Source organism: Hibiscus syriacus, unplaced genomic scaffold (genome assembly GCF_006381635.1).
Source record: "Hibiscus syriacus cultivar Baekdansim isolate YM2019G1 unplaced genomic scaffold, ASM638163v2 tig00112959_pilon, whole genome shotgun sequence".
Lineage (NCBI taxonomy): Eukaryota > Viridiplantae > Streptophyta > Magnoliopsida > Malvales > Malvaceae > Hibiscus > Hibiscus syriacus.
Genome location: NW_024063425.1, coordinates 114,129 through 126,913, shown reverse-complemented (window position 1 = coordinate 126,913; position 12,785 = coordinate 114,129). Strand labels below are relative to the sequence as shown.

General features: G+C 31.2%; 2 protein-coding genes across 2 annotated transcripts; both read right to left on the bottom strand.

Moving 5' to 3' along the window:
- Positions 1-302: 302 nt before the first annotated feature.
- On the bottom strand, positions 303-736 carry LOC120184873. The gene has a single exon (XM_039189239.1). The coding sequence runs from the start codon at positions 673-675 to the stop codon at positions 346-348; it is 330 nt and encodes a 109-aa protein (XP_039045170.1). The 5' UTR covers positions 676-736; the 3' UTR covers positions 303-345.
- Positions 737-8,439: 7,703 nt separating this feature from the next.
- LOC120184871 (folate-biopterin transporter 1, chloroplastic-like) lies at positions 8,440-12,412 on the bottom strand. Its single transcript, XM_039189237.1, has 10 exons — positions 12,253-12,412; positions 11,945-12,165; positions 11,079-11,143; positions 10,815-10,977; positions 10,048-10,196; positions 9,697-9,951; positions 9,437-9,605; positions 9,241-9,333; positions 8,655-8,921; positions 8,440-8,542 (listed from the first exon to the last, which is right to left on the bottom strand). Exons 1-10 carry the CDS (start codon positions 12,311-12,313, stop codon positions 8,474-8,476), a joined length of 1,512 nt encoding a protein of 503 aa, XP_039045168.1. The 5' UTR covers positions 12,314-12,412; the 3' UTR covers positions 8,440-8,473.
- Positions 12,413-12,785: the final 373 nt, after the last annotated feature.

The window sequence follows — 12,785 nt, the reverse complement described above, 5'->3', positions numbered from 1 at the left end:
CATTGTCAAATTCCTTGCTCATTACTCAAGAATTCATCAGCATGGGGAAGAAAAACCAATAACTTTAAACAAATGTCACTGAAAAAAATGAAAAAAAAATTTGTGTTTTGCTGGATGTTTGAATCAAAGTCAAGATCTTGCAAAAAAAAAAAAAAGATGGGAGGAAAATACATACCACATATCAACTTTGAGGTACGAAAGGAAAGCAAAAACAGAAAGAGGAAGAAGCCTTCATTTAAATAACATCTCCTGCACAAGACAAGTTGTAAAAGGTAGAGCTACTAATATTATTCCATCTGAAGTAAAGGCCTTTCCTCTTCTTTTTCTTTGTTTTTTTAGGAGCAATTAGTACAGTTTTGTGGTAGCTGATCTGGTGAACTTCTTAGAAGAAGAAGGTGAATTACCTCCCGACCTTCTCAGCAACTGCCTCATGCCGTCGGCTACTCGAACCGCCGGATTGGATTTGAATTCGCCACGAAACGACATGTGAGCTTCAACAGCTTCTTCAACACCGAATTGCTTCTTCTTGCTCCTACTAACTTCATCTCTAACAGCTTCTGAGCATAACCCACAGAGCCATTTCCCATCGAATTTGGCCTTAACACCATTGATGTAATCTTGGGTGCAATCTTCTTTCAATCCACAACACTCACATCTAACTGATTCAATCTCCATTTTTCCTTCTCCTCACTTTGCTTCAAGGTTGAAGAAGGATGGGGTTAGCTTCTTTCTTCTTTTCTTTTCTTTCTTCCTTGTTATAAAGCGAAGTATTTGATGGTGTTAAGGCTGGTTTTATAGTTGGATTTGACTGTTGTTCCCCCCCCCCACTTTTGCCTATGTTTTCTTCCTTGAGATTTGATTATTTTTTTGTTGGTATAAAAAGTGTAAGAACATGTTTGGTGTTTGCATGAGAGGTAGGTTTTATGGTTAGTTTTGAAAGAAAAGTGCTTTGGAGTTTAGCTGGTGAGGAAGGTTCCATTATTTACTCCATGTTCTCAGAGACAAGGCCAAGTGGAAATTGTGACAATTTAATCAAGAAGGGAGGGCTAGGCATAGGGGCCCTTTCTAGCATTCAAAACTCCCCCAATATTTTTTGGTAAATTACATATTTAGCACCTAAACTATTAATTTTGATATGTTTTAGTACTTAAACTTTCAATTTTTTCAAAAGCATACTTAAAGTTTAGTTTCTGTTTCATTTTAGTACCCACCGTTAAAAAACTTTAACTTTTGTTTCATTTTAATATCCCTTTCAAAATTTATCGTTAAGTTTTGAAAAGAATTAAAAGTTTACGTATTAAAACGGGCCAAAATTGATAGTTTAGGTACTAAACACGTTAAGTTTTTAACGGCGGGTACTAAAATGAATGAAATCTAAACGTTAAGTATAGTTTTGAAAAAAAATAAAGTTTATATACTAAAATAGATCAAAACTGATACGTTAGATACTAAATCTATATTTACTCTAATTATTATTTTTAAAAAAAAGAATAATAATTATCTTTGTTTGATAATTTGAGATAATTATGTTCGGGTCAAGATAATATTTAGATAAATCTATTTTAATAATATTTTTTTTTAACAATGAACATCGTAATACAATTTTACGAATACAATAATCTTAACTAAATAAAAATTTTCTATCTACGTAAATTGTCATTTTTCTCTTAATTTATTTATTCATTAAATAAAATTCTGATCTAAATAAAAAAATTATAATAATTCTCTTACCAAACAAACTACCCAAAGGGCTTTGATATTTAATTAGTATTTAATTAAATTGATGCAACTATTATTCACAAAATAATTAGGGGTAAAGACTAAGGTCATGAAAATTTTTAATTTAAACTCCATGTCACACATCAATATAAAAAATTCAAATAAAAATTTAAAAATATTTCTATATATTTTAATTATTTATATTTTCTTAAAATTTTAAATAAAAACATTATATATTTAAATATGTTCGAAATTAATTTTTTACGTTCACGTGTATACGCATACATATTACATTATTCGAATTCAAATCATCTAAAGAAAAAAATGTATTTTTATCATTGAAACCATTTTAAGTAATTGCCTGGTAAAAGTCTAGAAATTTCAATCGTCATCAGTGTTCTTAGTGAATGTCTTGAGAGGTATCCATCGTTCTCTCTAAATTAACATGATTACATAATATAAACATGACATTAAAAATAATGATTTTAAAATATATATTCAAATTTACTATAATATTAAAATTTTAGATTAAAAGTTAATATATATTTACAATAATATCGGATTATATTAATAGAGCTTTCGTATGAAATTTTGTTTGTTTTTCTTTCTATTTATAGGTATTACCAAACTACATTAATGGAACAGGCATGACATTTTTATCATTTGGAGATGACTCTTACAACGTGTTCTCGTTGAAATATTTGAATAGGGTAAACTACGCTTTTTAGCATACAAACTATCAATTTTGATATTTTTAGTATCTAAACTTTTAATTATTTCAAAATCATACCTAAAATTTAGATTTTGTTTTATTTTAGTATATCGTCGTTAAAAATATATTGCGTTTAGTATCTAAACTATCAGTTTTGATCCGTTTTAGTACCTAAACTTTTCAATTTTTTAAAACTTAATGTTAAATTTAGAACATGGATACTAAAATGAAACAAAAACTAAATTTTAGGTATGGTTTTGAAAAAAGTTAAAAAAATTAGGTACTAAAACAGACCAAAACTGATAATTTAGATACTAAATATATAATTTACCCTATTCAATACTATCAAATATTGTAAAAAGAATTCGTTGAGTGAACTCGATAGTTCAAGAGAATATTATTTTCTCTTAAGGGGCTGTTTGGATCGGGGAATGTGGGATTCCCATCCACATTCCCCCGTTTGGTTGGACGAGAATGTCATTCCCGATAATGTTTTATTACCAATAGTTGATTTTTTTGGGTATATTACCGGGAATGTCATTACCCTCATTCCCTTAGGTATTGTTGGATTACTGATGTTTTAGACTAAAATGCCCTTAAATTTTTTTTTTTCCAAAAATATCATTCATCTGTCATTGAATAATAAAATTTTTACGAAGGTTAAATCACAAATTTATCCTTAAACTATTTTAGATTTACAAAAAAAAGTCTATAATTAAAATTTTATATGAAGTTCAGGGGTTAAAATAAAATTTTACCCTTTCATTAAACCTTTTTATATTTTCAATTTTGTAAAAAAATTATATAAATTTTATGAATTTAATTTTTTTAAAAGAAAAAATATAAATATTTTCCAACTTGTTAAAAAAACAAATATATAATAAGGACAATTTGGTCAAATATACATTCCAATAATCTTTTATTCCTTTAACCAAACACGATAATCTTACATTCCTACTAAATCAACCAAACATAGTAATCTTACAGTCCTGCTAAACCAACCGAACACAAAATACAACATTCCCAATAATCCTATTCCTTGATAATCTTTTATTCCCACCGGTAATCTTACATTCCGTGAACCAAACGCACACCTAAGGAATATCTTGAATCGTTAATCGAACATATTCTACACTGATAAAGAATATTGTTTTAATTCTAATTGATTTTAAGCTTCGAGTTAAATATCAAATAACTAAGGGTCTTCAAACGGTTAATTCGGTCATCGATCGAATCGAATTTCCATTAACAAATTAACCGAACTTTTTTCTTTAACCTTTAACTGAATCAAACTTTTTTTTTTGAAATATTAACCGAACCAAATAAAATTCGGTTATTTCGGTCGAATAACCAAATCAACCGAATTTTTTTATAATTTTTAATTAGATTAATTTAAGTATAATTGAAGTATTTTTATTTGGGTTAAAATTTAAATTAGGTATTAAGAATTTAATGAGTCTATTGTGGCTAAAAAATAATTGGATCTTAATTCTTAGTGAGTTTGAGTTTAAAATATGTATTTAATATATATATATTTAATATTTAATAATTTTGATTAATTTAGTTAATTAACCGATTTCGAACTAAACTAACCGTTCATTGAATATTGAAAAATATGGACTGTTCCTTGACAAACCAATTCGGTGGTCGACCGAATTAACCGAACTATTTCAGTTCGATCGATTAATTCGATTAAAACCGAAAAATCAACCCCTACAAATAACTATTTCCCTTCTTTTATAAGAAATAAATTAAAATATTAATCGTGCTGGACTTGATTATTTATAAATCCATTTTACATTGATGATATTTTGTATAGAATATGAATTACTAAGCATATACAACTTTTAAATCAAATATTTTTATGACAAAGATACCAATAAAGACTAAATATTAGAGAAATTATAATTTGACAAGAGGTCATAGATTCTAACTTTTACAGGGAGAGGTTTAGGGAAAAAGGACCAAATTCAGTGCTCATCACATGGACAGCACATGCATTCTCCTGCCCATAATTCTGTTAATTCCAAGGCTTATTTTCTTTCCTCCCCCAACTCAATTAATTATATACATTAGTGAGTAAAATTCTATTCAAAAAATCAATTTTTTAAACTCGACTCGAAAAATCAATTTTTTGAACTCGACTCGATTTGAAAAAATTCAACTCAAAATAACTTCGAGTTGTAATTTTATAAATTCGATTCGGGAAAAATTCAAGTTCAAACCGAGTTGTAAAATACAACTTGAATAACTCAAAATTTTTAGTAATTAGTTAATGAATTTTCAAGTTTGAGTCGAACCCCTCAATTTTGTATAATATATGTATATCACATATGAAAGAAATATATATGTATTGTATTTTTTAATCAAAAATCACACAGGAATGGATTGTTATATATATATGTATTCTATATGATAATAAAAAAACCATTTAAATTGAAATCAAATAGTATCATAATATTATAAATATTGATAATTAAATTTAAACACAAATTCGAGAATTCGACTCGACTCGACTCGAAAAAATTTCAAGTCAACTCCGAGTTGTAAAATAGGATTCGTCAACTCGAATAACTCGAAATTTTTTTACTCGTCTCGAGTCGATCGAACACTCACCCCTAATATACATCTTCAATAAAATCCCTAATTGTGTAGGTATTTAAGTTAATTCAGTGTAAAATTGGTTAGAAAATGATTGAAAATCAATTTTAAAGGATACTGATTCACTATTTATTGAAAATATACAAAACATTTATCACTCTACATGTGATCATTTATTGAAAATATTTTTATAAATATATTTGTTCCTAAAATATTGTGAAAATATCTAATATAAGGGGGTTTTTAGGGTAAATTACATGGTATGTTAATTATAAGTTTTGGTTTATTTTACAACCTAATATTTTTTTTTAAAATCATACCTAAAGTTTAATTTTTGTTTCATTTTGGTATCTCATTGTTAAAAACTTAACGCTTTTAGTATTTAAACTATCAATTTTAATCCGTTTTAGTACCTAAACTTCCATTTTTCTCAAAACTTAACGTTAACTTTTGAACATTGATACTAAAATAATACAAAAATTAAACTTTAAGTAAAATTTTGAAAAAAAAGTTTAAGTACTAAAATAGACCAAAATTGATAGTTTAGGCACTAAACGCATAACTTACCCTTTTATAGGAATAACTTCTCCCCCTAAATTCTATGAATATTTTTAAAATCATTATGTACCTTTGATTATTGTTATCTTAAAATATTAAATAAAAACTTATTTATTACATAATCTTAGTGATTAAAGAGTATTATTCTCCTTTAAGATTTTAAGTTCGAATAACTCCGCCTTCATTCAAAGTGTGTGTTATCAATGGTTTCACAACTTTCTTAACTTCACTGTTAAATAATAATAATAATAAGAGAAAATCGCCTCAGTGACCAAAAATACCTTATAATATACGATTTTAACCAACTTTTTTTGGATTTGCCAAAATGACCAATAAAATCGCAACGCGATATCAAAATCGCAACGCGATTTAGAAAATCGCAACGTTAAAAAGAAAATCGCAACGGTCAAAAGAAAATCGCAACGCGAGCTTCCAAGTTCGCAACGCGATTTAGAAGAAAATCGCAACGCGATTGATAGAATCGCAACGCGATTGAGAGAATCGCAATGCGATTGAGAGAGTCGCAACACGATTTAGAAGAAAATCGCAATGCGACTGAGAGAATCGCAATGCGATTTATAGAATCGCAATGCGATTGAGAGAATCGCAACGCGATTGAGAGAATCGCAACGTTAAAAAGAAAATCGCAACGGTCAAAAGAATAGTTAAAAAAATTTTGTTTCTTAAGAATTTTCTCTAAAAAGATAGTATCCGCGCGGACGTGTCGAAGACACGTATTACCACGACCACGACCACGACCACGACCACGACCACGACCACGACCACGACCACGACCACGACCACGACCCGACCCGAGACGAGACGGCGGCGGCGGCGGCGCGCGAGAGTCCCCCTTGTCCTCTTTCACTCAACAAGGAAGTGCAAAATACAAGCCTTAAATACCATTCCCAATAGTATTTCCAATACTATGTGGGATTGAGCATTACCAACACTTGTTCCAAATATCATTATTCTTCATAAGTTATCATCCATTACAATATGAATTAGTCGTGTTAATGAACCAATATACCTCATTAATATATGGTATTGTTGAACAAAAGAATGATGATGATGATCTTATTAAAGACCATCTAATACGAAAGAATCCAATGCATAACCGATACCTTATTGTGAAACTAATTCACATAGAGGTTGTACGTGAAAAAAAAATCTTTTACTTTTATAGTAAATATCTATCTCAATAATTTTAATATAAAAATATATTTTTTATTTAATAATAGAATTATTTCATGTATTTATCAAGTTATAATTTTAAATACTTATTAAAATGAATTAATTTATTATCGATAATTCATATTGTAATGGATGATAACTTATGAAGAATAATGATATTGGGAACAAGTGTTGGTAATGCTCAATCCCACATAGTATTGGAAACACTATTGGGAATTATATTTAAGGCTTGTATTTTGCACTTCCTTGTTGAGTGAAAGAGGACAAGGGGGACTCTCGCGCGCCGCCGCCGCCGTCTCGTCTCGGGTCGGGTCGTGGTCGGGGTCGGGGTCGTGGTCGTGGTCGTGGTCGTGGTCGTGGTCGTGGTCGTGGTCGTGGTAGTGGTAGTGGTAGTGGTAGTGGTAATACGTGTCTTCGACACGTCCGCGCGGATACTATCTTTTTAGAGAAAATTCTTAAGAAACAAATTTTTTTTAACTATTCTTTTGACCGTTGCGATTTTATTTTCAACGTTGCGATTCTATAAATCGCATTGCGATTCTCTCAGTCGCATTGCGATTTTCTTCTAAATCGCGTTGCGACTCTCTCAATCGCATTGCGATTATATAAATCGCATTGCGATTCTCTCAATCGCATTGCGATTCTATCAATCGCGTTGCGATTTTCTTCTAAATCGCGTTGCGAACTTGGAAGCTCGCGTTGCGATTTTCTTTTGACCGTTGCGATTTTCTTTTTAACGTTGCGATTTTCTGAATCGCGTTGCGATTTTGATATCGCGTTGCGATTTTATTGGTCATTTTGGCAAATCCAAAAAAAATTGGTTAAAATCATATATTATAAGGTATTTTTGGTCACTGAGGCGATTTTCTCTAATAATAATAATAATAATAATAATATATCAATCTGTCGAAATAAGTTGAGATGCTTATTGCTTGATTATAACTCAATTAAAACTATTAATCATCATTTATACACTACCATTTCCCATGCTTCATTATCATTGTCATCATTTTTACACTAATGATGATAGTGTCACTTTATATTTGTCAATTAATTCTGCTAAAGTTTCATTAAGGTATTTTTTTTGTGTTATATTTAAGATATTGTATTAAACAGAAACAAATTATAATTTTGTTAAAACTAATTACAAACAAAAATATAATCCACTTTGGTTCTAATTGGTTTTTCAATCTCTCAATTTTTTACTCGGTCCTGATTCTTTCCATTCCAAAATGGATGCTACAATGCCAATATAAAGCAAAATTAGTCCAATAATCCAGAAGGGAAATTAATTAAGCTTATACGACGGCCCAAAAATTAATCTAAAATCTACGATAAATGTGACTGACAGGACTCACAAATATAAGACCAACAAAAATTAAAAAATTATATCTCATAAAACTCGTCACAAAAGAACTCGTCACGAAAGAATGACAAATTTCACAAAACATTGTATCATTTACTGTAGATTCCATATTACTTTTTTGGCCCCCCATAAACTCAAATAATTTTGGCGCCAACAATATTGGCCTAGTGTTGCCAAATATGGATCCTAATTACAAACAAATATACTTAAAATGTCGCCTTATTAAGTTAATTTGTTTATCAAATGCCATATTGTATAAATAACTTAATTTATAAATTAACGATTTAATTTGATGAAATTACCCGAAATTGAACTGAAGACCTTCATGAGTCGTTAGTAGTCGTAACCGTTCCATGATATTTACAGATATCTTCCCCTTTTTCTCTGCCAACCTGATAATTTTTGGTACATACAAAAAACTTAATTAAAATAAGATTAAAAAAAAAAAACCCCGAATGTGATATGAATACACTTATGTATCGAAATCTTTATAACAAATTTTACCTGAGGATCAGCGTCGGAATCATCTGGTGGAAGAAGGCGAAGTAGTGGTAACGGCAACAATGAAGTGAGGTTGCAGAGGATTATCAAGGTGGCTAAGTTATCGAATCTATCCCTTGTTATGCCGAATGCCTTGGTCAGGCCGGCTCCTATCAGACCCCCGAGGACGTTGCCTCCATTCGATACGGACATCAGGGTTGCAAAAAGTGTTGCTTCCATTCCTTCCGGACATAGTTTCGCTGCAAGTACGAGAACTGGCATGAAAGAAGCCTGCCAATATCAAGCGCAGACAAACTCCGTGACAGAATTGAAATAATAAAAAGCAATAATAATAAGTCCGACTCCGTATCTGAAAAAGTAAAGTAGTTTCAGATAACGGATATCCAAATCAAAATCTATTTCTGTAAAAGTAAAGCGGATTAGGATAAGGGATATCCAAGGGTTGATATCCGCATCCACTGTAGATGGTAATTAGAATATCCTAATCCACACTATCCATGGCCATCCCTACAATATGCATAGGCAGATCAAGTCCCAAATTCTAACTAAAAATTAAAGGAAAAACGTATGAAGAAAGAACTTCAATTACCTGACCAAGAACAGTAAGAATCAAGGAATCCCCAATTGCAAACCATTCATCACTCATTCCAAACTTCCGGTTCAATCCAGTGACAAGAAAGACCTAAGTAAATAGAAAAAAAATATAAATAGACATATATTATAATGCCATAAGCCCAATATGCAAATGATCTTAAATTTATGCAATAGTAAATCAAAACACAAACCTGAGTCATTCCAATAAGTGAACCAGAAATTGTTGTGGCAAGAAAAATCTTCCGCAATGGAACATTTTTTAAGAATCCATTGTACAGTCCAACACCAACCAGCGATGCAACCGAAGTAACAAGGTTGACACGTCCTAGAAACTCTGGGGTGAAGCCAAGTTTATTTGTGCTGAAATCAAAATAACCTTTTGTTGGAGACACAAAAACTACATGACAATGAAGCAATGACGAGAGACTTCACACGAAGTAACAGAACGTACGTGAAGAAAAACATGGCGGAGTCCGACTGTGGTGTTGACTGCCACAAGAAAATAAAAACTGTGGGAAGAAACACGTGGGGTTGTCTGAATGCATTCCACAACTGAATAATTCTCTCTTTTGTGCTTTCAAGAAAGCTAGAGTTTCCCAAAAGAACATTTGGCACCCTTGATGGGCCAAGCACACACTGTTCTTTTACAAGAACAGCAACAACAGATGTTATCAGTGGTAATAATGCAGTGACACCAAAAACAAACCTGAAACATTAAATTGGTAATGAAATGATTAACCAAAAATTGTCTTTTTTTCTTGTAAATTATACCGTAGAGTCATCCATAAATCACCCTAACTACCTTACACCATAAGCATCCACCAGAGAGCCACTAAAATAGGAACTCACAATTCCACCAAAAGCTGCAGAACCCCAGCATAGAGACTGAAGAGAACCTGACACACTTTGTGACTCCCCACGTGACCTCTCCACAACCATGGAATCTACAACCTACGCCATGCATCAATTACTAACATAATTCAGGAACATTCCCAGAATATGAATAGCATGACAGCTGAACAAAGAATCGTTTTAAGACTAACATTTAAAATGCTTCTGATTGTAGTGTACGGCATGAACAAACTCATGCAGTCGTGTGTAAGTTGCCAATAGAAAATAAGGCATCTCCTAACAATCAATCAGTCACAACAAATTCAAAATCTACTAAAGTTCTTTTCTTTTCGGATTGATGAATGTGTTAGAGCAGGATTTCAAGGAATTTTATGCTTTACATTTGATCCCAAGCATGAACAAAGTCTCGCTGAGCTCCTTTACGACTTTTAAATGAATTAACTTACTATTTTATTCTTAAAGACACCTTAGCTTGACATCATTTCATGATAAAGTTAACAAATATAGGAAAAAGATCAGAAAACATTCTCTTGCAAAGGTTGGATAAATAGGCAGTTTGGATTAGAAATGTAGCCAACTTAGATTACATATCAAACCTTATCATGGGAAAACAAGCATCAAAAGAAAAGTATAACTATAAGAAATCATACAACTCTAGATTGCCATCTATAGAAATAGTTATCTTTAAGTGAATAACTTAAAGCAGAAGAAACTTACAACATCAGAGAAGGCAACAGAAAAAGAAGAAAGAAGTATGCAGCATGCAGCACTATACTTGCTGTCAACAAAGGTGGCCATCAGACTCCATGAAACAGCACCAAGAAGTCCCGAAAGAACCAAGTATGACCTTCTCCGGTAGCCAAATAGTGGGATGGAATCACTGCCAAAACAAAGTACTGCTCAAAGCAATTCTAGAGAATAAGTATTTCAAAATTCTCAGAGATAATTAGAAACAGAAATTGGTAAATAACAGAATTGTACCTAATAAACCCATAAAGTGGCTTAACAAGCCACGGTAGTGCAGAAAAACCAGTTATCACAGCTGTCTAGTCAACCACATATATCCAGTCAATTCTTTAAGATCATAAGATATACATGTGATAAAATGCAATGCAAACTCATTAAATTACTTGTCTTAAGCTGCTTTAACTTATCAAATGAAACGCATTCTTTAATACAGTGTAAGAGCCAAATAATTCAATACTTTACTCAACAGTTCTTTTCTCATAACTAAATTATAAAATCAGAAATGCAATTCTTTCTGGAAAAAACAAATGAACTTGATAAAACAACTGCATTAGAATCAGTGCTGTATTTTAAGTTATTCGTTTATTTTTTTAATTTATTCTGATTTTACATCTATCATTTGCTTTTACTTTTATCAAATGAAAAAAGCAACATACAAACTGCAAGTAGCAAACACAAAAAATGAAGAAAAATAGAAGACAAAAAATACATCTCTAAAAGCTGCAATAAAGAAAAACATCTTGAAGTTTTTTATAAAGCAAAAGTAAAAGGAATGAAAACAAAATCAAAATTGGTTAAAATGAAGAAATCACTCAACTGTAAAATTTATTCTACCACCATCAATTCATATAAATAATAAAACCAGTAACTAGAAAGCAAATTAAGTAAAAACAAAACCATAAGTGATTAGAGTAAACAAATTACCTAAAACGTAAAACAGATTCTACCACCATTAAGTAATAAAAAAAAGAAAATCACGAATTTTATCATCCAAGAAAACCGAATCAAGCCTAATACAACTTAAAACAAGTACTGAAATATCAAATTATCAACATGAATAGCTTGGATATTAAAAGGGGGGGGGGATAAAGGAAACATACTTCAGCAGGATCAAGATGCAAATTATCTTTCAAGTAAAAGCTAACGGCAAGCCTTGCAAGGCCTAAAACGCCTTGAACGAAATACACCATAGCAATTGCGACATTGTCTGGCGACATATCAACGCCGAAACATTTCAATCTGATGTTCTCCTTCCTCGAACTCGTCGAAGTACTCGTCCCTTCTTCCATCTCCATTGCTGAAATGCCTTCATTTCCAGCACCTTATTTTAAAAAATAAAAACAAAAGTAAATTCAAATTCTTCATTTTTTCTTCTCTTTTTCTTTAAGAAATGAAAAATTACACTTACCATTTCTGGTATCTATAAATGGCTCGTCTTCCCTGGGGGAAGGAGGGAGGGCGACGGACATATTGTTTATTTCCCGGGAGATATTTACGACGGATTATACGGCGGTGAGAGGCGGCAATTGCGATGAGAGCTATCGGCTTTAGAGGAGGAAACAAAGAGAGGGCAAAACGGGGTTCGCCGGATTTATTTTATTTAAAGCATTGACGTAATGACGTTTAATGGAATTGCTGTCTCCATTTACTAATGTGTCTTTATCGAAGATTTCAATTTTTTATTGGTTTGGAAAAAAATAGGCTTAATATACAAAAAGGTGCTCAGTTTATATTTATTTTGCTAATTTAATACTTAAAATTTATTTCATTTTAATTTGATATCTAATATTTCGTTCCATTACTCAAAATGAATTAAACAATAACATACTATTAAATTTTACCGTTAATCAATTATAATTGCCACCCGACATATTTTTTAATATTAAAAATTATTTCTGAAAATCATTTCCACAAAGGTGCTCAACCTATCTCGTCTTCTTC